General features: G+C 34.0%; 1 protein-coding gene and 1 pseudogene across 12 annotated transcripts in view; both read left to right on the forward strand.

Annotated features, from left to right (window-relative positions):
* The window catches only part of LOC125676249 (uncharacterized), a 126,630-nt gene that overhangs the window by 11,763 nt on the left and 88,223 nt on the right, over positions 1–26,644 (forward strand). For 3 of the 12 annotated variants that reach the window (XM_056143945.1, XM_056143953.1, XM_056143954.1), the window contains exons 2-9: positions 2,138–2,223; positions 2,635–2,675; positions 2,843–2,937; positions 3,302–3,347; positions 13,665–14,587; positions 15,695–15,967; positions 16,587–16,898; positions 25,674–25,958. In XM_056143945.1, coding sequence (XP_055999920.1) covers positions 13,681–14,587; positions 15,695–15,967; positions 16,587–16,898; positions 25,674–25,958 — 1,777 coding nt within the window. In that variant the 5' untranslated portion in view covers positions 2,138–2,223; positions 2,635–2,675; positions 2,843–2,937; positions 3,302–3,347; positions 13,665–13,680. Of the gene's footprint in view, positions 1–2,137; positions 2,224–2,634; positions 2,676–2,842; positions 2,979–3,301; positions 3,348–12,221; positions 12,328–13,664; positions 14,588–15,694; positions 15,968–16,586; positions 16,899–25,673; positions 25,959–26,644 lie in introns of all 12 variants that reach the window. The other 9 variants (XM_056143944.1, XM_056143951.1, XM_056143943.1 and 6 more) reach the window with 7 other exon arrangements.
* On the forward strand, positions 19,263–22,297 carry LOC125677346 (uncharacterized; annotated as a pseudogene).

The following is a 26,644-nucleotide window of genomic DNA, read 5'->3' on the forward strand; positions in this document are numbered from 1 at the left end:
CCTAGCCACAAACCAGAATAATACAAGACAAGGCACAATAATTACATTTAACTATATAAACTAATAAAATTAACTAAGAAATTCTAACATTTCAAAATGGCTCCCACCTGCCACCACGCGGCCCCCGCTATGATCCGCGGCGCAGGTGAGCAAAATATCCTACCGGCGACGCCAATAAAATGATTTCCTACACACAAAGAACACCGGAAAAACACTTATAAACAGATATACTCACAAATACACAGAACAACTTACAAGGGGTTAACAAATACAATGACTACAGTGTTGCGCAATAAAATCCCCGTCCGCTTGCCTAGAGTTGGCGGGTAAGAGAGAGAGAAAAACACGTGCAGGCTCAGAGGACTCCGAGCCCGACCAGAAATACTAAAAATCCACCCCCCCAATTTCACTACACCAGTAGCCTGCTTCAATTGAAACAATGACCATACTCAGAACAAGCTACGGCGTATCAAATCAATAGAGATACGTAAACACCTTGCATGCGAGAGCATACTATGCTTATGATGAATTTTTAAACCAAGGCAGCCTCTAACAAAAAAGTTGATGTTACAGGGATTTCAAAAGTCTCGTTTAAAATGAGCATTTTGCAAATATGTCTAACATGTTCCACACCGATTTTTAGATGGTGGCTATTTATTGCCACTGTCTTATGCTATCGCCACAGTGATATATATATATATATATATATATATATATATATATATATATCCCACCTCTGGTGTGTCCAGGGGTCCGTGTTTGCCCAACTATCTATTTTGTATTGCTTGTAGGAGTTATGAGATTGATCACTGTTCGTTATCTTCACCTTGCATGTATAATAAAGATTTTATTTATCGAGGATTACATATTTAGCGATAACGCTAGTTTTCAAAATGGTCCTGCATATAACATACATACAGACAGATATTAGTAAAATAAACACAGATTAAAAGGAGTACAATACATATAAAATTAAGAAATAATTATGAATGTAAGATAAATAGTAACAAAATGAAGCTTAAAAAATATGGTGATAATCTCTAAGATGATTTCTCTTAAAACACACAACACTTGTTGACTTTCTTTTATTTTCACTCAAGACATTCCACATTGTGCTCCCTGAAATGCTGAAAGATCTTTTAAAATATTTCGTTTTTGCCCTGGGTATATACAATCTATTTGAATTAGAATTTCTAGTTTGCCTCTGACTGACTTCTAATACATATTTAAAAACATTTGAATAATCTGGCATTAAACTATGTAAAACTTTACACACTAAAATGACTTTTCTATAGACAAAGTAATCTGATAGAGGCAACCAGTTAAGTTCTGTAAACATGACATTAGATGGTGTTTCAAAATTTCTGATGTTAAGAATTACCCTTGCAGCTCGTTTTTGCAATATAAAAGGCTTATTCACATTTTCAGCATTTCTTGGATTCCTCCATATAGTACAACAATATGTAAAATGTGGAAAAATCATAGTATTAAAGATCTTGAGCAACGCATCGTTTGACAGAAAATATCTTATTCTTCTTAAAATGTCAATTCTCTTGGAAATCTTGCTCATAAGTGATTCTATATGACTCTTCCAGGACAATGTTTCATTAATAATAATACCAAGTAATTTTGACTCCTGAACACATTCTATGACATGGTTATTTATCACTAAATGTAATTTTCGATACTTTGATAATTTTTGTGCCGATCCAATAAGCATACATTGAGTTTTAGACAGGTTTAAGCTTAATTTATTTTCATTAATCCACATTATACTGCGCTGAAGATCTTCACACATCTTGGACTCAATGTTTTCCACTGACTTATCTGTGACATCTTGTGAAGTATCATCTGCATACATATTTACATGAGAATGTTTCAGTGTTTGTGGATAGTCATTAATATACAAGATAAACACAATGGGCCTAAAATAGAGCCTTGCGGAACTCCAATGGTTACATTTTTTCATCCGATAAATTTCCTTTCCAAAATAACTCTCTGTGTACGATTTGTTAGATATGATTTAAACAGATTTTGAAAAGTTTTTTCCATACTATTTTTTGCTATTCCCGAAATACTGGTATGTTAAATACTCGTTTCATAAATATGCATACGATAACGGTGTTGTTATCAATAGTTGGTGCCTTTGAAGATGCGGTTTTTACCACCAGCCTTGAATCTGAATGCCCTCCGTAGAAGACGACGTGTCCACTGAATGTCCCGGTGTGTTTTCATGGTATCACATGGAGTATAATATTTCGTAAAATGGATATAATGAACAGTACACTTTTTCTTGCAAAATACACTGTGCTATCAAAATGTTGATTATCTAAAGTATATAGAACTACTTTCCATGAGCAAGTGTAAATTGTGTTTGAATGGGGCGATTTCTTGTTTCAACTTTATTTTTTAAGATTTTCAAATCATCGGTAATTTGTGGAGTAATTCATGTTGATATTAGTTACCGTTGGTCTAATGATTTGTTTGTTGGTTTGTTGATTTAATCGAGGGTATCATGGACGATGTTTGAACAAATACTCCAACTTTCCAAGCTCATCGGATCAAGCCTATATGACATATTTTTGAAACAATTATTCCATCACTTCGTGAAGTTTGGTATCTTTGATATTGTAGGCATTCCGCAAAGCGACGAGTTTCCTCCAGCAAAAGATAAGGTAGCAGGGGACACTTTTGCACTATAGACCCAGTCAAATTTTCTTTAAAAATGGAAATACCCCATATTTGAAGTGATAGTACATGTGTAAGAATGTATAGAATAGTTTTAAGATACATGTCAAATGTAGCTGAGTGCTTAATAAAAATGTCGATATACAACATATAGGTGTCACCATGATTCCTAGCATATAGAATACGAAACTAAGACACGTGGGCGGTGCTGAAGAAATTCCGGTGAAAACACACATGGTCCAGCAAAAGGTGGGTAGCTGAGAGGGAAGGTGGATGGCCCAATATGAAAGGTAGATTTGTAAGAAGAGCAGACAGGCCTAGGGTTCTTGATTGTGCATAATGTCTACATCACCATGCTTGGTACTGTGATGCTGTGGGGGTGGTGCGGATTAGCCCAAAATGAGAGAAAATCAAAGCAAAAAGGGGACACCTGCTCAGAGCATGTTTTGTGCACCAGCACCAGTATGTATAGATAACGAGTAATTTAGGGTCATAATTTATTAACTACACCAATATGATTTACAGTTACATGTATTTACATAAAAGGAAATATGATTTTTCATTAGTCTGTCATAATCTGACTTTGATGATACCCCCTATCCACATGTTTCAGAACCAAAAGCATTGCCTCTTGCCACCTAAAGAAGCGCTAGTTACAGGTATAATATTATGATAATGCTATGTACGTTGCTTGGATAGTTCCTATCAAAATGGAATCAATTGGTCAATGTTGCAATTGATAATGGTGACAATTCATTTGTGCTGGCATCAAATTGCAGTAATTGAAGTGAAATTAGCGGGAATCACCACATTCATTTGAATTCAGTGTAGAAACAACCGGGAACTTTCCCAAACTTTTACTTGTGAATTGAATTAAATAACTACAATAGATAATTTTGTGTGTGTTTTTGCGGAGAAAACTTGTAATAAAGTTCGAAAAATCACACCACAAGCTGTAGAAGTTTGGTTTGTTTTAAACATGTTCCCCCATAAGGCCATGGCAAACTTATCAATCAGCAAGCGTCAGTTGACTGTCAGATGGAGCACGTGGATCTCGTGTGTAAAAACGATTTGGAAAACTTTAGTCGTCCTTTGCTTAATAGATAGATTAAACGATTTTGCTGTCTCAACAGGGAATTAGATTTATGATTTAAAATACTTTTCCATAATACTTAGTTCATTACTATTCAACTAGACATGTTAATTAAATTTTACAGTAATCATTGTGTAGAATCAATCACGCTAACATCTCCTAAGCACCAAACTTCTTCATTATTTGTGCACAAAGTCGAACACCTTAAGAGGGTGTCCATTATGATATCAGGCAGAGGTCGGCACATGCTATCTCTCAGATTTTCATGAAACTTTGTGCACAGGTTCCTACTGACCCCAATATGAAATTTGCCAAATAAAAAGTTTCTATCATGTTTAGTTTGGGTTCGACATGGAAAAACAACTTTGAGATAATTTTCGGTGCAAAAAGGTCACGAAATATTGGAAAAAAGTGCTATGTTTGAACAGCTCTAAAATGTCATATAACTAAAAAATAGAGAAAAGAAATATTTTATATGTTAGATATACACTATATGCAATAACTAAGAGGGTTTTTGTGTGTATATTCATCCAATGAATGAATTTATTAATTGTTAAAATTGCACATACTTCACACCAATATATTTTACAAAATAATGATCAAAATATAAGATCTCACAAAACCCAATACAATGTTTCAAAAGAAATAAATTATGTATAACCAGAAACTTGAAGAGGTGTATTTCAAGTTACAAAAATAAATTCAGTGGGAAAAGCAAGGTTTGATGGTGAAAAGTTGAACTGAAATCTCAAAATTTTCAATAAGTGCAAAAAGGTCAACTACTTAAATGAAGATTGTTGAACTACATAAATAGAAATAAATATGAAGTAGATATAACAAATCAATGATTAAATGATTAAAATTCATGAAAAATTACTAGAACATATGAACATTCAGAAATAAATTTCATGTCTTTGTATACATTCTATATAATAAAGGCAAAAAAAAAAATGCCTATGTAATTCATTGTATAAAATTTTACAATGTTGATTTTTAGAGGTCATTTCTGACACAGGATTTGAGATAATAGTCCATTAATTAACACACATATATGAAGTTAAAATTATCAGTAAATCAAATTTTAATAAATTGCCTATCATGAAGAATCTAAAATCATTCACTCACATTACAAACTTGACATTGGCAGATCCCGAGGGGGTTGGGGGGAGGGGTAGAAAACACCCTCTCCTTTTCTCTGGGACATCTAGATAGTTATTTAATAGCATTAACCAGAAATTTTTTGACTCTCTTGTAAAGCATTTCATTCATGAAATAACATGCCATATTCCATTTTCTGCCTACATCAGATTGGCAGACTTGCTTTAATGCATGTTTACTCTGATGTTGAAATATATATTGACCACTTCCAGATACACAAAATGTTTGTTGAATTTTACCCAGTGACAGAAAATGTTCATAAAGTATCTTCAACTGATGCATAAAAGGTTACATGTAACTAGCAATCAATAATAAACATATTTACTTTATCAATTCATGGATATGACCTAATGCAGATTTTAGATCATTTTTCTGGACCCCCCCCCCCTTTCAAATCACTGGATCTGTCTCTGTTTAACAAATGACAATAAACAAATCATGTCTTAATGCCTGGTACTTAGTAGCATGGTTTGCAAAGTAAGAGCTAGTACATATTTCTGACATTTGTTACAAACAAACTTTTCCCCTAGAAATTATGGAAATTGGCACTGAATTTATATTGATACATGTATATTAACAATTGATACATTTCACAGTATGGAATCTTATTTTGCCACCCCACCACTCTCTTCTAATTTATGTCTAATGCCATAGCAGTGTTTCTTTTGAATATTGGTTCACAAACAGGAATAAAATTTGTCACTTCAAAAATTGAAATATGCTGCAACCATAGAGTTAAAGTAGTGGTCATCATTTGATTATCTTTTTCAGCTGCAAAGTGTTTCTGTGAAATAACTGTCAACATATCTAGATTGAAGTGGAGCTATGAGTTCTGCAATTCCCCTTATAACTTCACAAGTCTTTTGTCTGTAGTAATTCTGTGTTCTCTCCAAAGCCTCTTCCTATCTTGGACTCAGCTGAGATCTAAATAACAACAGTTGTGTAAATTAATGGAAATAAAATGATGAACATGTTTAAATAGCACTGTAAGCAATGCACTAAGAAAGTCAAGATCATAGGTTTGATATAGTCACAAGGTCAAAGGTCATGATATAAAATAAATTCTGGTCATTAGGCATTTCATGTGAAACAAACTAACCCAATACCTTATCCCTCAAGATATAACAGATCTGGTAATAATGAATGTTTTTCAAAAGTAGGTCAACATGGTCAAAGTCAGAAGTTCAAAAGTAAAGCTCTTTTCATTAGTAATCTATAATATGTGAAATCTATATCAAAGCCCAATCCAAAGTGACTGAGAAACTATATACCAATTTAAAGTTTTTGAAAATCATGCTATTTTAAAGACTAAGGTCAGGTAATAAATTAAAAGTCTGGTAATAAAGAATATACACATTTTGTATATCATTATGTAAAATATCAATATAATAAAATCTGGGTTAAACTTCAAAACCAAGGTCACAATATCAAACAGCATGGTATCAAATGAAAGTTCTTGCCATAAGATATCTAAATACTAAACATAAAAGGCTAGACTACCATATATATAGTTCAGGAGAATTGTCTACTGTAGGTTATATTTTGTTAAAGGTAGGCCAAAAAAAAAAAATTGATATCAAAAGAAATGTCTTATTATAAGGAATAAAAATATGAAATATGAGAGCCTTAATACTAACATGAGCAAGTTCCAGACATACATTGCCCCCCCCCCCCCCTTGCCCTACAACCAGGTCATGAATTGAACTAACTCCAATCTACACAACCTGGCAATGCTTGCATATTTTCATTACATTAAACGACCCCATCCTATTTTTGCCTTTTCTTGATTATCTCCCTTCAAAGGGGGCATGACCTTTCATTTAAACGAAAATGAATCTCATTCAATTGGGCCAGTGGTTCTGGAGAAGATGAAAATGGGAAAAATTATTACCACAATGATGACAACAGAATCCAGACAAATATTTATGAGAAAAGCTCTCTTGAGCCTTCAGCTCAGGTGAGCTAAAAAACAAACAAACTATATATTCATTGATTCAAAAATTAAACCACATTCTGATTTCAAAACATCACCTCTGACTTATATATATATATATATATATACGAGCTAGTATTTGAAATTATCTAAACAAGAATTGTCTGAAGAGAGTTTAAAACTTGTCGAGTGGGTTAAAATCTTTGATAACAGTCATGAATTAAAAATGCATGTATGTGTTGTGTGTGGCATGGTGACATCACATAAAACTTGCAATATGAAGGGTCAAGGTCGTAAGGTAAAAATGTTACTATCATATGACATGAAGGAACACACATTTCTGAAATATCCAACCCCCATCTCTAACCATTCTTATGTTATTGTCAAAGTTAAAGTTTTTATATTCTACATGTATGTCTGTCAAGTGAGTTAAAACAAAAGGATTGTGTCATCATAACATTGGATGCCTTTGGTCAGGATTTGTCTCAAGAAATATACATGTCAAATGTAGAATTAAGCTCTTATCTGTAATAGTTCTAAACTTACATAATTTATGAATTATGACAATATGACAAGGTCAGATGTACCATGTTCTGAATTTAAAATCTCTTGATTGAAATAAATAAATATACTCACTGATACAGTCTGATAATTGGCTTGCAGTAGGGGTGATTTGACTATAATTATTTTCCAAATCTGTAATGAAATGGGCGTTGTATTCATTATCAAGCTTTGGTAATTGGTATATACATGTATGTCACACTAATACACTTTAGTACCTGTGTGCATGCAAATAAATCATCAGATTTTGTGTCACGTTAAACCATCTGAATTTTATAATCCATTCAGCTTAAATTTAGAGAAATTAATGATATACATCAACCTGTAACACACCCCACCCCCACCCACATAATGGTTCTTATAGTTGCATAATTACATGAATAAATATATATCATTTTTTTTTTATATTTGTTATTCGGTTTTTGTCACATACATACATGTACATATACTACCCTCTCACACTGATTCATTCATCCTTTAATAATTATTAAATATAGGAATCCAAAAAAACAAACACATGTGAAAAGTAGCTAGTAAAAAAAAATCAGTCAAAAATAATTTGATATAATTTTAATATATATTATTTTTTATGCATGCATGCTGATATGTACATAGCTTGCAGGACAATAAACACTTTTCACCACTTTCATCTTGTTTTTGTGTGATTCTATTGTTTCTTAATTCAATGATTTGTGGATAAACATTGTGTTGTAGTACAGATTTTAAAAATCCCTACATTAACACCCCCCCCCAGATTGATTTAATGTTGTTTTTACTGTGGGGATTTATCATTTTAATCATTATTATTTTAAAAAGAATCATTTCATCAAATGAATTGTTTGCATTGACACATCATGAGAACTTGCATCAAAATTGTCTATCAATCAAAGACAGTTTTCAAAGAAAAATAACAGAGAAAATTCGACATTTATACTTACCACTTCCAACGTGCAACGGGAACAAATATTTCCCTTGAAACATTGAAGTTTACTGCTCTGTCTGCTTTACACTTTCCTTTGTGTAGTAGATAACAACATTTGGTGGTGGTTGCCTCCAGTAAATCCCCAAAGAATCGCAATGACCTCGGCATACTGGTAAGCATCTGCACCGTGCACGATAGTTTAAACAGTTAAACTTTTACGTCGAATTCGAAGTACCCCGATCTGTACAGCAGGGGGTCAATCTCGGTTGAATATTACGCGCAGTTCCAACTTTAAAATATCTTGAATATCCACTTATGTCTTTTGAACAATTATTAAGGGTTGACAAGTCCCTAAAATAAGGACCACTCCCAGAAAAACTTCACGTTTCTATCACTTGTCAGCCATATCTGTTTACCCACGAAACTTTGATAAGGTCCGGGCTGAATATTTATTTTTCACCATCAAATTAAAAAAAAAATTAATTCCACGTTTACACTTGATAAAAAAATCGAGATAAGTGAAAAATGTTCTAAATAAATACTGTTTTCTTCGACAATTACAATTTATGCAAGTTTCGGATCATTTTACATTTTTTACGCCAAGGGAGGTAACTCAAATTACTGGCTTTTTGGCTACTTCTGTCAGTAAATGCTCAACAACAGCATTGTTTCCCAGCAATTTTATTGTTTCATCTTAATTATTAAGGAATTTCCTTCAAATATTGTTTATACTTTCTGGACAAATTTTATTGTATTGGGTATTATTTAACTTTACAAAATGATCATTTTCTATAGATTATATAGTGTCCTCGAATTTATGAAATAGGCCAAGTTTTGGCATCTAACAATGTTTTTTGTGAAATTCACTTTACATACGATAAAATTAGCGTATGACCTTAACTTTTATTGGGTATGAATAAAATTTTGGGGAATTGCATGTGCCAGCCGTATTATAGCTACTGCCTGATATCTCCGTGGACGGCCTCTTAAATTTTAGTCGAAGTTGCTCAATAAAAGAATAAAGATATGAATTTCTGGAAAACGGAAAATATATTATGTTCATCAAGACAAATGATACACGATGCTTACATCGATCTTTTATCGACAGTTGGGTTTTACTATAAAGTCACTAATCAATCACACTTTACCATGCAATTCTTTCTAGGAATTACATAGACAAAAGTATACAATTAAAATTGATAATATTTGGGTTTTTTTAAGGATCCTATCTTTATTTTTTCCACAAGTACATAGAGGACTATCGATGATGTTACAATGGAATAAATCTTTGTTTAAATTGTCTCGAAGCCGTGTATGATCATGTGCAACAGTTGGTACATCAGGATTTTTTAAATAGATTTACATTGTCCGGTAGGTAAATGCAATTTAGAGTGTTTCTTGTCTTGTAATTTCAGCAGGAAGTATATCTTTATGATAGTTTGGAGTCCACTTTATACATTGTTTTTGTTCATGCTGTTTCTTGCCTAATTTGAAGCTGATCCCAACCTGTTTCCAAATAAAGAGATTCTATCGATGTTTGTAAAGTTCATCGTTTAACTAATTTGGTACAATTAGTTGAAATGCTTCTAGCTAATATTACATATTTGGTTTAAGTTTTAACTCCTCCCTATACTTTGTTGGTTGAATATTGTTTAAGGAAGTACTCTACATCGTCTTAATGGATGACTTCCTTTAAAAACATGGATGAAAATATAAATATCAGCGCTAGCAATATTTGTCTATTCATTTCAAAATTCATCGTCTAGCTGAAGTAGCTAAGTAGATTGGCACGTCGAATGCTGAAATGTAGATCGTAGGTTCGAATCCAGCAGGGGTTTTAAATTTTGTTTCAGACTGGTTTGTACTAAAACTGCATTTTTGACCAAATAAAGCAAATTTGAACGTTTTCACTTTCAAAATATTATTGTACATATCCTCCACTTTTCATCCGTATCAAATTTCTCTGATGTAGTATATATCCTTACTGTCCCACTCGATATTGTTTCACTCATTTGGAGACGTCACCATTGCCGATGAAACGTTGTGGCGCTTACGGCCTTTGAGCAGGGATCTTTGTCGTGTCACACTTGCTGTAGGGTTTTTGCGGTCTCATCCGAAGGACCGCTCTCAGTCACCTCTTACGACAAGCAAGGGGTACTGTGGACATATTCTAACGCGAATCTCCACGGGCCCTATACTCTGATCGAGTCTACTTTAGATAGCTTTTTAATATAACTCCAACATTCTATTAGTTGAGAATTCGTGATCGAAAAGTCCAAGATCTCAGACAAATCTTGAATAATGCGTCATATGAAGATACTTTAAACACATGAACAATTTCCAGATATTGTTTGAGAACTTCATAATTTGATTTTAAGATTACATGACTGTGAAACTATTTAAAGATAAGAATAACTACTGATTTAGAATTTAAGATTATGTATGAGAGAAAATAGAATAAAGATTTACAGACAGTCAGGAACACACCCCACTGATATACAGCACTTCACTATTCTTTTTAACTGAGTCAAAATATTTTGAGAACTTGAACAATATACTTTAGAAAATATATTTTATGGGCTTCATGTAATTGCAAATCTATGAACATTAGAAATATTTTAGTGATTAAATTAGAAGGAAATTATTTAAACATATGAGAACTTTTAAGAGTTTAAAGATTACATGACTGAAATGTCATATTGTTGAGACGTTGACATTATATGTACATGTATATTTGAGACATGTTGAAAAAATATATACAGGAACAAACACGACTAATACACTCTAGCTGAATCAAGATATCTTCTGAGAACTCTAGAACTCCATGCATGATTTTTCAAGTTGTAAAATTTTATTTTTGAGAATCCTAATACTTTAGCAATTAGAATATACGAGAAAAAAAGTTATTGTATGACATTAATCATTTGAAAACTATTTCAACTATATGAGCTATATTTGAAATATAGTTTGAGATCTTCACGAATCTATTATAATTCATATTGGAATAGCATGACAGAGCACGAGAACAATCTGTAGCGCGAGAACAATCTGGAGATTAAAAACCCATGTAAGAATATTTTGAACACATGGTAAACGACTCATTTGAAATATCTCTCGAAAAACAGTATATCAATATGATATTCGTTTGTCCATTCCATAAATACCGGTACACAATGAAACAAAAACAAATATTACCTTCATCTATAATAAGAACAATAACATGTTTCTTCTGAGTATCATGTCCAATTTTTGAGGCCACAGCATGGTAGAATCATATGGATGAAAGGTTAAGATAACGAACTGTGATCAATCTCATAACTCCTATAAGCATTATGGATATTTCTAAATGAAAGGCCACAGACTCAAATGTTATTCTCCATTTTACAAGGTGATCATTCTCGAAGTTCTGAAACATTCCCTATAAGCTTCAGGGGAAAACAGTGCATGGATATGAGTTTCATGTTCCTCTATGCTCTTGCTCATTTACAAGGCATAATCTTACTTCTAATTTTGGAAACTGCATTTTTGAACCACGTCTACATGTTTCTTTTGGATTTAATAAACTCTTTATGGACTCTGATACCCTGTTTCACCATTATTGAAATATTACTACTAAATGTAAAACTTATACGGTACCAATTTTGATGCACCAGATGCGCATTTGGTGCATCAAAATTGGTACCGTATAAGTTTTACATTTAGTAGTAATATTTCAATAATGGTGAAACAGGGTATCAAATAATGTCTCTTCAGTGATGTTCAACCGAAATGTTTGAAATCCGAAATAACAATGAAGTTTTAGAGCTAAATGAATTACCATTAATAATTCCTCATTCAGGCAATTACTATCTCTGTATTGTTTTCAGTTCACCCGAGTTAAGCCTGTCGCAACTCACGCCACCATCTTTCAGTGCTATCAGTACTTTGATTTATACCAGTCTTTACACACTGATGTTGACCACGCATTGCTCCGTAAGAGTCAGTGAAACTTTTTTCTTTACCATTTTTCATGTACTCACCGTGCGTTCAAAGTACTTTCAGCGTTTGCTCTCTGTTCACAGTGTTGCGTTCACCATGCGTTTATCGTTCGTTCACCGTAGTCATTTGTCTTTGCATTGTCATTCGGAACACCAAAGTGAAAGTAGCAAGATGAATTATGTGTGCATAAGAGTGGAAGGAAACTTTCTTATTATTTCAGAAATTTGATTTTGAAGTGCAAAATGTCAGCATTATCAATTGTGAAAATTCAAAGGAAACAACAGGTCATTCACCAGTTTGTTACATCGGGACAAGACATCTTGATTTTCATAGACTGATTTGAAACGGGGTACCTATACCGTCCGTGATGTTTGTTTAATACACGTATCTTGACTCCTTTCGGGGGTGTTTGTTAATTACACGTAACCCAAACGATGAAGATCGTAATATTTGAAGCCATGCGCGTACACGCGTTAATTGTGAATGTCTTTACAGTGCTAATTATTAGACTATAGTCTTTTCTTTATCACATACATTGTATATACTGATGCATTATAAAATTAAATATCATTTATCATTTGTCAAAATGTAATAGTCTGCCGAGATGAATCGCCAATATCCATGCGTTATAATGAAAATGGCAAGCATTTTGAATATTATAAAAATGATACCAAAATGCATTTTTTCTAATTTCCATGTTCATATGTATGCATGTATCTGTATAAGCACTACTGTACACAAAATGTACACAATGTGCATATGTAATTTGCTTTTGTTTCTGTATGGTTGCTGCGTGCATTAATCATGTAAGATTTACGAACATTACATTTCTTTTTTCTCACCTGATTATGAAATAAGTACAATCCAAGTGAAAAATCGTAAACATTCCCAATAAATGGATCATCTTGCGTTCACCGTGCGTTCACCGATCATTTCACGCTCCATTCTCGTTCTGCGTTCGCTCACCGTTCTGTAATCACCAACCGTTCACCAATTTGCGTTCACCGTTCGCTTTGCGTTTGCTCAATGTACGTTCACCGCTCCCCCACCCTCCGTTCACCGCTCCATCACCCCGAGTTCAATTTCCGCTCACCGTTCTTTGGGAGAAGGTCGTTTCAGGTATTGTAACCTCATCAAAATACATGGCTCTTTGCGGAAATTACTGATCAACAGGGAATTTTACTCTTCATAAATACCAGAGCTTACCTCTGGCATGTCTAGACGTCCGTGTTTGGCCTGCTTTGAGTTTTGCATTCTCTATGGGATTTATGAGATTGATCATTGTTCGTCATTATCACCTTTTCATTATAAATTCAAATATATGCTTTCAGATGAGGTACTGTAATCATGGCTTCAAAATATCTGGTACCCGAACAGCAAAACTTTGTTCGACTATCATTAGCCTGTGTGGACGAAATTCGAGAAGTGTTGGGGGATATTTTACACTCTCAGATACCACCAGAAAATCTCCTCAAGGAAATCCAAGCAAACAGGACATTGTTAATCGGATATCAAAAGCTAAGTCCGGAACAACTAAAGCTTTGTTATATCCCTGGTCCTCTTGTTCCAAACTACCAATGTTTTGATATCACCTTACTCTACAAGCTCATCCGGAACCTGTGTTCAACATTAAAACCTACTCGAGGGTGGGGTGAAAAACCTCACCCGACAGATATCAAACTTGGGGATGATATCGAACGGCTCAGATTCTTTAGAAATAAAATTGTTGCACATGCGGAAATTTCTAGTGTACCAGATGATGTATTTGATTCCAAATGGAATGAGCTGGAAAACACTTTTACGAGAATATATGGATTTTCCCCATTAAAAGGAAACAAGGAAGGTATATTACGACGACTTGCATGCATCAAAAGAGCTGACTTTGGCTGGCAGGAATACGAAAAGAGCCAACTGCGTTTGATGTTTGAATATTATAAGTTTAAAGATGCTCCAAAACTAACAATAAAAGGCGATGAACGAAAAATATGCGGAGAAATGGCATGTTTTGAGGCAAGGTATGCAAATGGAGATATGTCCAATAACTGGCCTATCACGTGGCAGAGAATTAGAGGAAGCACAACAGAACAGTTAGACATTGGCACAGAGAGGTACAGGGGTAGCTCTAGTCAGATGTTAGTGATTGCAAGAGTCTCAAAGGAAGATCAGGGAGAGTATCGGGCGACTGTATTACGTGAGGTGAATGGAACTCACGTTCAAATTCCCAGTAATTCCATCTACCTTACGGTTACAGGAGGTAATCATTTGAATAATTATGGGTCAAATTGTTTAAACATTGCTATTATCATACATCATTATCATTGTACATTTATATAGCGCCTTGTATAGTCAACACAATTACCATAAAGCGCTAAAACATAGAAAAATATCAAAGGGAAAGGCAACCCTAACTATATTGTTGCTTTTATGATTTAGGTTTTACTTACTGGTATCGTAAATGACAGTCTTTAACAACAAAAATCCTTTCTTAACGATTAGATCAATATTAATCTATCATATATATAATAAATTACCTGTCGTTAAGAGAGCAGCCATTGAAGTTTACTTTATGACGTCACACCGTCGATGGTGGTTTATTTCATCAGCAGCACCGTAAACATGACATGTCACGAACAGTTAAGATTGGAGCCGTATATATTTGAGCCCGTTCCTTTCGCAAGAAGAAATTGAGGAAAGAAGACGTTCAGTCGAGTCTTCTTCAAAATGATCTTCACATACAACCTTATTCTTAAGCTTATTCCATACATATGTCTCGAACCTCAACTTGTCATTACGCAGATGATGGATCCACAGTTTATATAGTCTTTTCCTTTCAGATGACTTGGTTGGGTCAGGAATTTCGAGAGAGAGAAACTTTTTTTCACATCTCCCCTTCGCGTTAGTGCAATTAACAGCTTAACAGGAAGGCATCAACTTGTTTATTCGTAAACTCTACGACATCACATGCACATCTTAGAATCTCATCAAATCTGGAACAGACGGCGTGACGTCAAAATTATTGATATTTGTGGTCTTGAAAACCAAGAGTTCCACATCCATATATGACGGAAACTTCAATTTTTATTGTTTTCAAATTAGTGCTGAAACTTATTTAGGCCGTATATCAACTGAATAGTATGACAAATGTTTACTATATAATTAATCCTATCATTTATCTTGTAATCTTTTTTGGGGTTGCCTTTCCCTTTAAATTGAGCTTAACGTAATAACTAAAAGTAGACAAAACTATGAAAAGGTTATCTAAGACATGATCTTAAGCATAGTCGAAATTAATCGAAAAAGTCACATTGTTAGACAATATAAGGTTTTTCAAAGAAGTGTAGTGCACTTGATTATCTTCCAGATTTACCGATTTTGGAGATAGAAAAGGCAATATCTGAAGACGACAGAATAACCATTCATTATAACGTTAGTATCGACGATCAATCACCAGCTGTGCACAGCGTTTTGTGGACCAAAGATGGAACACGTTTAGATACAAATGCAGATAAATACAGTGGTGGACAATTCATTGATAGGTACTTAACGATGCACTCTCCAGCGTCGACAGATATTGGTCAGTACAATTGTGAAGTTTTCAATGCCGTTGGATCCGTCACAAAGTCCATAGATCTGAGTAAGATATATTTTTTTAATGATAATATAATTTTATTTCACCTGATCAACTAAAGATAACAAAGAGAAATCAATTCCATTAATGTTACAGGGATTTCCACAGTCTCCTTTAAGATTAGCATTTTGAAAATTCTATTTCGTTATAACGATCTCATTTACAAATATCACTTTCCATTTGGTCAAATAAAGTCAGACGTGTTTCATACCAATTGTTAGGTCACCCTTTCAATCCTAATTGTGACCACAGATTATTGTTTACATGATCGAGGTATGGGACTGGCCTCAGGGGTGAGTGGTTGACAAGGGGTGCTTTCTTACCGAATCCCACCCCTGGTTTGTCTAGGGGATCCTGTTTGTCCTACTCTTAAGTTTGTATTATTCATGGGAATTGAGATTGAGGGCATTTCTTTATCTTGGAATTTTCAGCCAATAGATCAGCTAATAAACGAGCACATTCCGTGCCCTTATCTGTGATGAACTTCATCTAGCTTGTTCTTAAATGTTATATTTTTATTTGAACGAAAAAAGATACTAGACGACCTTTGGATATGGGTTTGTGAGAATGAAGTATCACCAATCTATTTTTGTAAATGTTACCTGTATTATCATACTTAAAATAGATCTACCTTCCGTTTCCATTGCTGAGGATCTCCAAGTAGCAGTTGGAAATCCTGTTATCATTAAAGCTACCATTCAGTCTTGTCCAACATCGGTATCAGCAATATGGCAGAAGAATGGCAAACTTGATTTGGAAGATTTCGAAAATCTGGACATTGATGACTTCAAATATCTCGGGAGTAAAAATGATCCTGAAGATCCGATATTAGTTATACCGAAAACAACGCCTGAAGACGGAATATATTACCGTATCCTTGTGTCCAATGGGATGGGCCAAAGGTCAAGTAACATTATTTGCTTGAAAGTCATAGGAGGTAAGTGCAGACTTCTGTTTGGGATGCACATCCTTCCTTTTACATAAGAACACGACCCACAATATGTCATTTTTGGCCTACCAATTTTCGAAAAATTAAAGAACACTTTAGAATAAATCTAATAGGATATTTTTTATCCATAACATGAGCCAAATTGTATTGCGCAATCGTTTCCTCACACCAGATGTATAAAGCACTCAAGTAAATGCCCAAACTTACCGCAGTCTGACGTTTTCCGGGAAAATCGCATAACTTTGCCAACTTCAGTCTATAAATTCACATGGGCCGTATTACTCACTACTCAATTTTGTAAAATAAAATTAAAATGCAGAGTTGAATGAATACTTTTTATGAAAAAAATTAACTCTTAATCAATGCAGTCACGTCGAAAAAAAAAAATAAAACAAAATTTGCGACGTCATAAGTGTCGTCTGGAAACGTCAAATTCCACAGAAGAAGTCATACATCTAACGCAGTTGATACGACTCAAAAAGAAAAATCAAAGAGGTGAGTTTTCATGTTGTTAATATTTATTAAATATATAAAAATTAATATCTAAGCGAGTAAATATGATAGTCATGTATTGGTTAAATGGTAAAAAGGTACATTTGTACAAGGGGAGGGAGGTGTTAGACCTATCGTGTAAACTTTCCTGTATGTTACATGTAATATATGATATATGTATGCTTGTTCGTTTGATTCCGATGTCCGTTCCGGTGGTTTTAAATGTACCGATTTCCTTACCTTTTGTTACATAAATTCTATTGTTTGAAACAGAATAAATGTCCGAATCAAACGTACAGTACAAACTTATACGGTATAGCCCGGCCTATATCCCAGTGTACATTTCAATTACATTGGCCCAACATGTATGCAGTATTACGCAGGGATGTGCGATATATCTACAGACAGCATGTTCTATATTGTATGAATTTGTCCATCGGTTGACACCATTTTACAAATCTTGTACTTCTATACAGTTCAAAGTTTCAATACGATATGAAGTCTGCCAACCGTGACTGTAAAGTTATGGCAACGTCGTAAATTAACAAAAGTCCGCATATTGCTGGGATTACGGCAAATTTGACACACGACTGTTAGCTTTATCTATTTTATATTAATGCAAGGTTAAGATAACGAACAGTGATCAATCTCATAACTTCTACATATATCGAGCGACAAGTATCCTCGGGGACAGACTGTCCACCAGCAGAGATACAAACTCGATGGTTAAATGCAAGGTGAAGATAACGAATAGTGATCAATCTCATAACTCCTACATATATCGAGCGACAAGTATCCTCGGGGACAGACTGTCCACCAGCAGAGATACAAACTCGATGGTTAAATGCAAGGTGAAGATAACGAACAGTGATCTCATAACTCCTACATATATCGAGCGACAAGTATCCTTGCTTCAGAAATTTAACCGTACGATATGCATGCATACAACTTAAAAACCCTGCTAATTTTTTTTTGGTATTTGAACTATTTAAATCTGTATATTCCCGTGTATATGCTTTGGATAAAACCTATAAGAACACACAAAAAGATTGTTTTTAATGAAATCAGTCACTTTAAATACATATCAAAATATATCTTGTTAAATAATATTTAACATAACTTGCGTTGAAATGTAGAGCATTCACTTATAGTTGTTTACTTTTTTCGATTGAAGGGCAATAACTCTAAAAGGAAAAAACTGACTAGTGATGGATCCAAGTTTCTTTTCGTTTCGTTATACATTATATGCATATATCAAACGTTTTAATTCATTTTTTAATATTCATTTTGTGCTATAGACAAGATTACTGTTGAAAAAATATGTTTTAAATGTTAAATTTTTTTTAAATAAAACAAAAGGTGAAACAGCAAAATTTAGCACCCCCTCCCAGGAAAATGAATCGCAACACAATTCTATTGATCATTCTCCTATTATCTATATTATTTCATTTATGGAGATGTGGTATTTTTGCAGCAGTTTTCCTTTTGGATTAGGAAAAGATTTACTTTTTCTTTAAATAAGGGAATGTTAAATTAATAGGACTTTGGAAGTCCATTAAAGAGACCCAGGTAAGGAGATTTCAGGTTCTCATGGACTATATATAGAAATGAATTAATCATGTAATATACATTGTTGTAAACCCCATATCCCCTCTATATCTCCCACTGACATAATCAACAAAACATTTGAAGATACACATTTTCAGTTAGTGAAAAAAATATATCAAATGTTTTAAATACAAGTTAATTGATTTAGAATTAGATTTTAGGAAAATAACCTATTAATAAGTTTTAACATGAAGACAAGATTTTCATCCAACCAAAATTGTATTTCAATTATTTGAAATAAATATTTCAGATATGCCAGGGAGTGGCCCCAAACACTTCATCTGTTTCAGCTGTCCACGGAGAGTAAAATCAAAACACAGGTTCAGGATTTCAAGTAAATATAGGACAGTGATCACCATCCTTACAGGGAGGAGACCTTCTGAGCATGATTTTTTGTGCAATAGATGCCAGTGTATGTGTTACTCCCGTATTAAACAGAAGAAGATTAAGCCGGTTAGGCCACAGGTTCAAGACAGTCCAGCACCATCATCATCAGTAGCAGCCATTCCAATTAGTCCCCCTTCTGTATCACTCCCATTCCCATGTACATCAAGAGGGCACGCTTCATGCTGTATCTGTAAGCGACCAAGTCCAAAGCTAGTTGTAGTACCCTTAGGAGTAAGACATCAAATTTTCATTTCTAAAGAGGTTATCATTCCTGCCGGGGCTCGCTGCTGTCCACATCATCTACAACAAGACATAAAAGAACTTGAACCTATTGCTGGCAACACCATGTTCAACAAAATAGGAGTGGCACAATTAATCAAGTTTTTGAGATCTGAAGTTTTGAAAAAAAGAAAAAAAGGTTGGATTTTGACAGCAGTGTAAGTCTAATGGACAGTGAGTACCAGAATCTCCTAGGAATCCCTAAAGCTGCGTTTGAGGACTTGCTGACATATGTTGAGGGAAAAGTCAAGGTAACTCCAGTGAGAACTCTCAGAACGAGTTTGGCCATTTTCTTAATAAAGCTGAGAGGTGGAAAATCCAACTGTATCCTGTCAACATTGTTTAGGATATCCAAATCCAGCATTCACAGAGCAGTAAAGACAATTCACACAGCGTTAATGAATGGTGGATTTGTCACTGGGAATCTTGGTTGTGGCCATGTGACAAGAGATATGATAATTCAAGAACACACTCGACCTTTAGCCCAATCCATATTTGGTGATAAAGTGTCCCAACAGGCAATACTTGTCCTTGATGGAACTTGCATTTATATAAATAAAAGCGGAAATTTTAAATTTCAACGACAGTCTTTCAGCTTTCACAAAGGAAGACCACTTGTGAAGCCAATTATTATTGTATCGACGACAGGCTACTTCATTTCTGTTTTGGGCCCCTACTTAGCTCGCAACAATGATGCTACCATTTTGAACCATATAATGCTCAGCAATATCGAGGACGTACTGAGATGGGTCAACGAGAATGATATCTTTGTGGTTGACCGTGGATTTAGGGATTTTTTGGATTAGCTCCAAGAGATGGGAATTTGTGCCAAAATGCCTACATTCTTAACAAAAGGAGAAAAGCAAATGTCAACTGAAAATGCTAACACCAGTCGATTAGTGAGTAAGGTAATGCCAGATAAAATACTTTTCAGTTTACATATTTGTTAAAATTTTAATTCATTTAAAGATTTTTAAAAATCCTCAAAAATGTATTGATTTCTAAGACTATCTGACACTTTTCTATACTTACACAGATTCGATGGGTTGTGGAGTCAGCAAATGCTAGGATTAAACAATGGCGGTATTTAGGGCACATCCTACCATCAAGTCAAATACCTTACGTCGGTGATTTTATGAGGATTGCATGTGCCATATGCAACAGGTTAGCAGCATTTTACAAAATTGAGTAAGAGACTAAGAATTCATGATCAGTTTTGGAATTCCTAGACAAAATGAATTCAGTTTTGAGAAAGTGAAAGATGTATAAATGCATATAGATCTATACATCAATTCACGATCGTTTTAGGAATTCCTAGATAGAAAATAAATTCAGTTCATTTTGAGAAAATGAATGATGTATAAATGCATAATTATAGATCTATACATCAATTTCATAATGTTGACTATAAGAATTTCAGAATATCAATAACTATCATTAAATATATGATTGTTGCAATATCCATAATTTCCTTAATCATGAAATATCTTATAATTTCCAGGTACTTAAAACCACTTGCCTGTGGTGACACCGAGGAGGACCAAGCCCTGGGAGCTAAAATGGTGTACCTCTCCAAGCAAGTGAATTCTCTCCAGCACCATGTGGAAGAAAACAAGCTTGATCGGCTTACAGTTTGCTGGAGGGAAGTAAATGCCCTGACTGACTCCCCCTGCCTGGATGAGGAACAGCTCCGACTTCTCACTTGTGGTACCTATCAGTTGCGTCTATCACCGTCATACGCTCAGGAGCATGTTGAGGGGGACTACATCATCCAAGTTCACAGGGAGGATCCAGATCTTCTACGCATAAAGCTACAAAGCAGGCATGTCTCATCAAGGACCTACTTATTGTGGATACAGTACGATATAGGTGAAATAAAAGCTTGGTACTGTAAGTGCAGAGCTGGTGCACGTGTTGTAGGGATATGTTTTGATGTCGCTGCTATCCTGTGGTATCTAGGGTATGCTCGCCATCACAGGGAAGAAATAATGGGTGTTCGAGACTGGAGGGAGTTTGTCGATGATGCCACACTAATTGATGATTCTGATAGTTCCAGCAACAGTGATGAAGGTGGACCAGAGGAGTAACATTTTCAGTTTAAGTATTGTATGTAATACTATATACATGTATGTATTATCTGTACTACTGCATTTGTATAATGCACATGATTTAAACTCAAGTAGTTCTTTGGTCATTAAAAATTATATTTGTGAAGTTTACAAATATCAGCTGACTAGCCCATAGCATGCATACATGTAGTTTTATTCCTAGAAATCTGTAGAATATGGAAACTTGTGCAAGATAAAAGACTTACTACCATTTTGACCAGTGACACATTTGTGTATTATATATATATTATATATGTATTATCTGTATCACTGCATTTTTATAATTCACATGATTTAAACTCAGGTAGTTCTTCAGTAATTAAAAATTATGTTTGTTAATTACAAATACATCAACTCATACCATGCACACATTGATTTTTAACAAGTAGTTTTATTCCTAGAAATCTGTAGAATATGGAAACTTGTGCTAGACAATAGATTTATTACCTTTCTTTACCAGTGATGTAATAAACAGGGTATTTGATTTTAGCAGAATAAATACTTATTATAAACTACTACTATTATTATTATGATACTTAACTGGTACATGAACAAACATGATTTCTAAGTGTTATTTTCTGTATAGATCTACATGGTACTTCTATTGTTGGGAAGATTCATCTAAATATTATGCAACAGGAAAATATATTTTATAAAAAGCAACACCAGTAAATACAGTAATATGTGTTTTAGCAGTGTTTTGTCTCTCTTAATGTTCACTTTTAAGTTGTACATATGTATTACTCTTGATTTTGAGTCAATCCTGAGGACACTTTGATTGTTTATTATTCAAACTGATATGAAAATAGACCAATTAAGATTATTTCTTATTCTGTGGCATTTACAAGCATGTATATACACATGTAAAATGCAATATATTATAATCCAAACATTTAAAAACTACAAAGTTTTAGGATGTCAAAGATATATATATATTCTATTTCAAATATGTATCTAGATCTAATTTTGTGAAATTGATTTAAATCTATATTAATGATTTTTAGATAACAGTTCATAATTTACGTTCTGTCGGGCCATCATTAATTTTTTTTTGGTTTGATGTACTCCGATCCACATTTTTCAAGTCGGGTAGGTAGGTCGGTATTTTTTTTTTTTTTTTTGAAAATCAGATTTACAAATTTTCTTATGTTTTCATTAAACACATAACGTTGCCAGACAGAATAGAGTTTAGAACATTCATTTTGTACACATTGTATATAATACACGTAAATCTTCCAATGTCTCCTGAAATTTACTCAGGATGTTTTGCATTCGTCACGGATGAGGACCTCTACAGTTGCTAAAAATAAATTAACACCCCTTTTTGTTACCACCGGTCGATTCCGACATTCATAATAGCAATCACTTAAACACTTTAATGTGATCCATGAATATCCAAGTGAATTGCATCATGACAGCAATTTACAATAAGTTTTAATATTACCCAATATAATTTTAATGCAGACTTGTCCGCATCGTTCAAATTGTTGTGACGATCGTGTTCCATTCGTGTGTCTCGGTTTAAGAGCAAAGTAAAAGTGCCGTTCACCTATTAAATTGTCATAACATTTAGATAATCCTATATCAAAATAATAAGCATGCCTTTTCAGAAATATAGACCATCAACTTAAGCGCCGACTCATGGTCCGCCATAATTTTGGTGCGCTATCCCACGTGATTTTTTTTTATCTAAATAACATGCATGACTTTCAAACTTTTATACATAAATACGATCAGGCCTCGACGGGGGAGTTCGTAGCTTCTTGTTATATCTTGTTGGTAGATAATGTGGTAATTTGGAGCTGTGATGCGGTATATTTGATCGTTCACATAGAATTTTTTTTGAAAAGTTCCCGGATTAACAAATGGTCATTATCAAAGTGAAAGTAGAACCGAAAGACGCCCTAAGGACATTTTGATATCAAGAATTATGTAAAACAACTAGTCCAAATAATAAAAAAAAATGGCATTAAGTTTAATACTAATTCGAAGAATGTCTATTTTCCAGGGAGCAAATAAAAAAATTTAAAATTTCAAGTGCAGAACAAATGATCGGGTCGGGGTAAATTTCACGGGTCGGGCGGAGTACATCAAACAAATCAATATTTATTTTAAGCCTCAGTCAAAAATGTACAGTATTGCACAAACACATAAAAATGTTGATTAAAATACTTCAGTATCTTTAGATGATTAATATGTATAGCAATATACAATTATTGATAAAGATATATACAGTAAGATTTTGTATAGTATCATTTTTCATATCGTATTTCAAAATCAAATAATAATATACTCATTCTGACCCCCTATATCGGTGTTGTGTTATCATTTACGCTATGAAATCTACATGTGCATGTAAAGAAAAATAACATTTGATACTTACTATTAGGTGACTACAGTACTTTTCCTTTAATCAGGTTTCACAGCAAATGCTTGTTGAACGTGTAATTCCGAGTAAATTCGAATTGAACATGTTTTGACGAGACGCGGTGTCAACTTAGTTCGTTACCATTGGTATCGATACTCGGTCGTTTTAATACCCCCCCCCCCAAAAAAAAAACCCACAAAAAACTATGGAATATGATATGAAACAGAATTGTTCCAATGATTCACTTCTTTCACCATGTAAATAGACTACATACGTACTATATTTATTCTTCTTATTATTTCAGTATTTTAAAATTCAAGTAAAAATAATTTAAAAGTAAAGTTGAACAATCACGGCTTTGAACATCATTTCCAAAATATTCCTTATTTCTATTTCCCAAATTTGGTAAAAAAAATGCTTATTATGATCATTGAATCAGTCATTCTAGCTATTTAAGTGCATATAACTTGATATATTCAGAAATTTATAGGTTCATGTACATTGTACATGGTATTGGAGGTTTATTGTTGTGACGTGTATCCCAAAATGTTAATTTTTTAACATTAAATACCAAAATATTCAACGTCATAGTAACAAAAAAGTATAGAATATATATAAAAAAAGAAAAACATTTCTAGAAAGCCTATATCCCGAAAATTATCATATACGAAAATTATCAATATCCCAGGCTAGGCCATTTTTCATGGTTCGTGGGTCATGTTCTTTGTAAGAATCACATTTACAGGAAGAAGTTATTCAAAAACTTCTACATAGAAAGAAAAATCATCTTGTTGTGGCCTTTATTACGACATTTAGATGTAACAACAACGTTTTATCTATTAACAATGATCGTTTTCATTCAAATGCAGATTCGATATATCCCAGTGAACTCAAAAGAAGACACCACAGAGTCTCCCACATCTGCTTTGTACTTAGCTATGTATTTGATCATAGATGTTAAAGGCAAACTAACAACTTGACTTTGTGACCAACGGGTTTTCTTCAGCTTCTTCATCGATTTATGTAGCAATATCAAATTATCACCTGCATATGTCTTTCAACTGATTAGATATGCAAGAGCCTGTTCTGCGTATGATCAATTCTTAAATCGAGGCAGGCTACGGACAAGCAAGTTGATTTTACAAGAGTTGCAACAGTCTCATTTAAATCGGTATTTCGCAAATTCGATGATCGTTATGACGATTCAGTTTGCCAATTCAACCTGTTATCGAGTTACTTGCTGTCTGACATGTTTCATACCTATTGTTAGATCGTTCTTTACACACTGATTTTGATTACGGATTACTCCGATTACCTGATCAAGATATAGGGCTCACGGCGGGTGTGACCGGTCCACATGGGATGCTTATTATTCCTGGGCACCTGCTCCCACCTCTGGTATATCCAGGAGTCCGTGTTTGCCAAAACTCTCTATCTGTATTGTTTATAGAAGTATTGAGAGTTGTCACTGTTCGTTATATTTACCTTTTCATTATATCATATAATATGCCTTATTTACAGATGTTCCGTCGTTAAATGTTCACCATGAAACAAGTGTTTTGGAGAGAAGTGTTACGTTGGTATGTAAAATGGTTCTGCCTATCAATTCGCCGAATGTTTCGGATGTCTGTTGGACAAAGGACGACATAAAGATTGACATTTTAAGAAACGGGGAAAAATACTCAGGAGGAAGTATTGTTGATCCCTCACTAACTATCAAAGATGTGAACTCCAACGATGAAGGAAGATATCAGTGTTGCGCATCGAATCTCATGGGAAACATGTGGAGTGAAAAAATTCATCTGGGTAAATCAAATAAGCATTCATCATTTATGCAACCTTATATGATAGGTACTTCTTAGTGTGTCCCTCTCATTTTTCTGAATATACCAATGAAGTAAAATTCTGTTACAGTGATTTAAAGCGGCTCTGTTGATTTATTTCATTATATTCGCAATTAGTCAGAATTTTTTAAAAACTTAAAGACGAATATGGAATTACAAATGCAAATTGGAGGGAATAATAGCTTTAGAAAGTAACAGTTCTTTATGGAATAAAATTATCTTTTATTAGAGAGAAAAATTTAAAAACATGTTCAAGTACTTACAATTCTTTATCCTTAGTTCAAAAATTCACCGTTGACACTTTATGGTTACAGCTTATAATCACTGTTTGCATGCGCCATTTTAAAATCAGTTGACGTAGAAATGGAACCCTGATAAAATGTACAGAAAATAAGTTACATTAAAATTAGATTTGATTGAAAGAAACTTTGATGTGCGTGACCAGTTTTATTGCGTAAAAACGTAACTTGACCCAAAATGAGGTACCATTTTTATCAAGCATCGACGGTTTTCTCTGTAACTTGTACAACAAATCAATATGCAGGGTTCATGGCGGGTGTGAAAGGTGAAAAATCTCGCTAGACACCTAATCCCTACTCAAGATTGTTTTATTCTAATAGGGTTCCTAAGATTGATCACTGTTTGTTA

Source organism: Ostrea edulis, chromosome 7 (genome assembly GCF_947568905.1).
Source record: "Ostrea edulis chromosome 7, xbOstEdul1.1, whole genome shotgun sequence".
In the NCBI taxonomy this organism is placed as follows: Eukaryota; Metazoa; Mollusca; class Bivalvia; order Ostreida; family Ostreidae; genus Ostrea; species Ostrea edulis.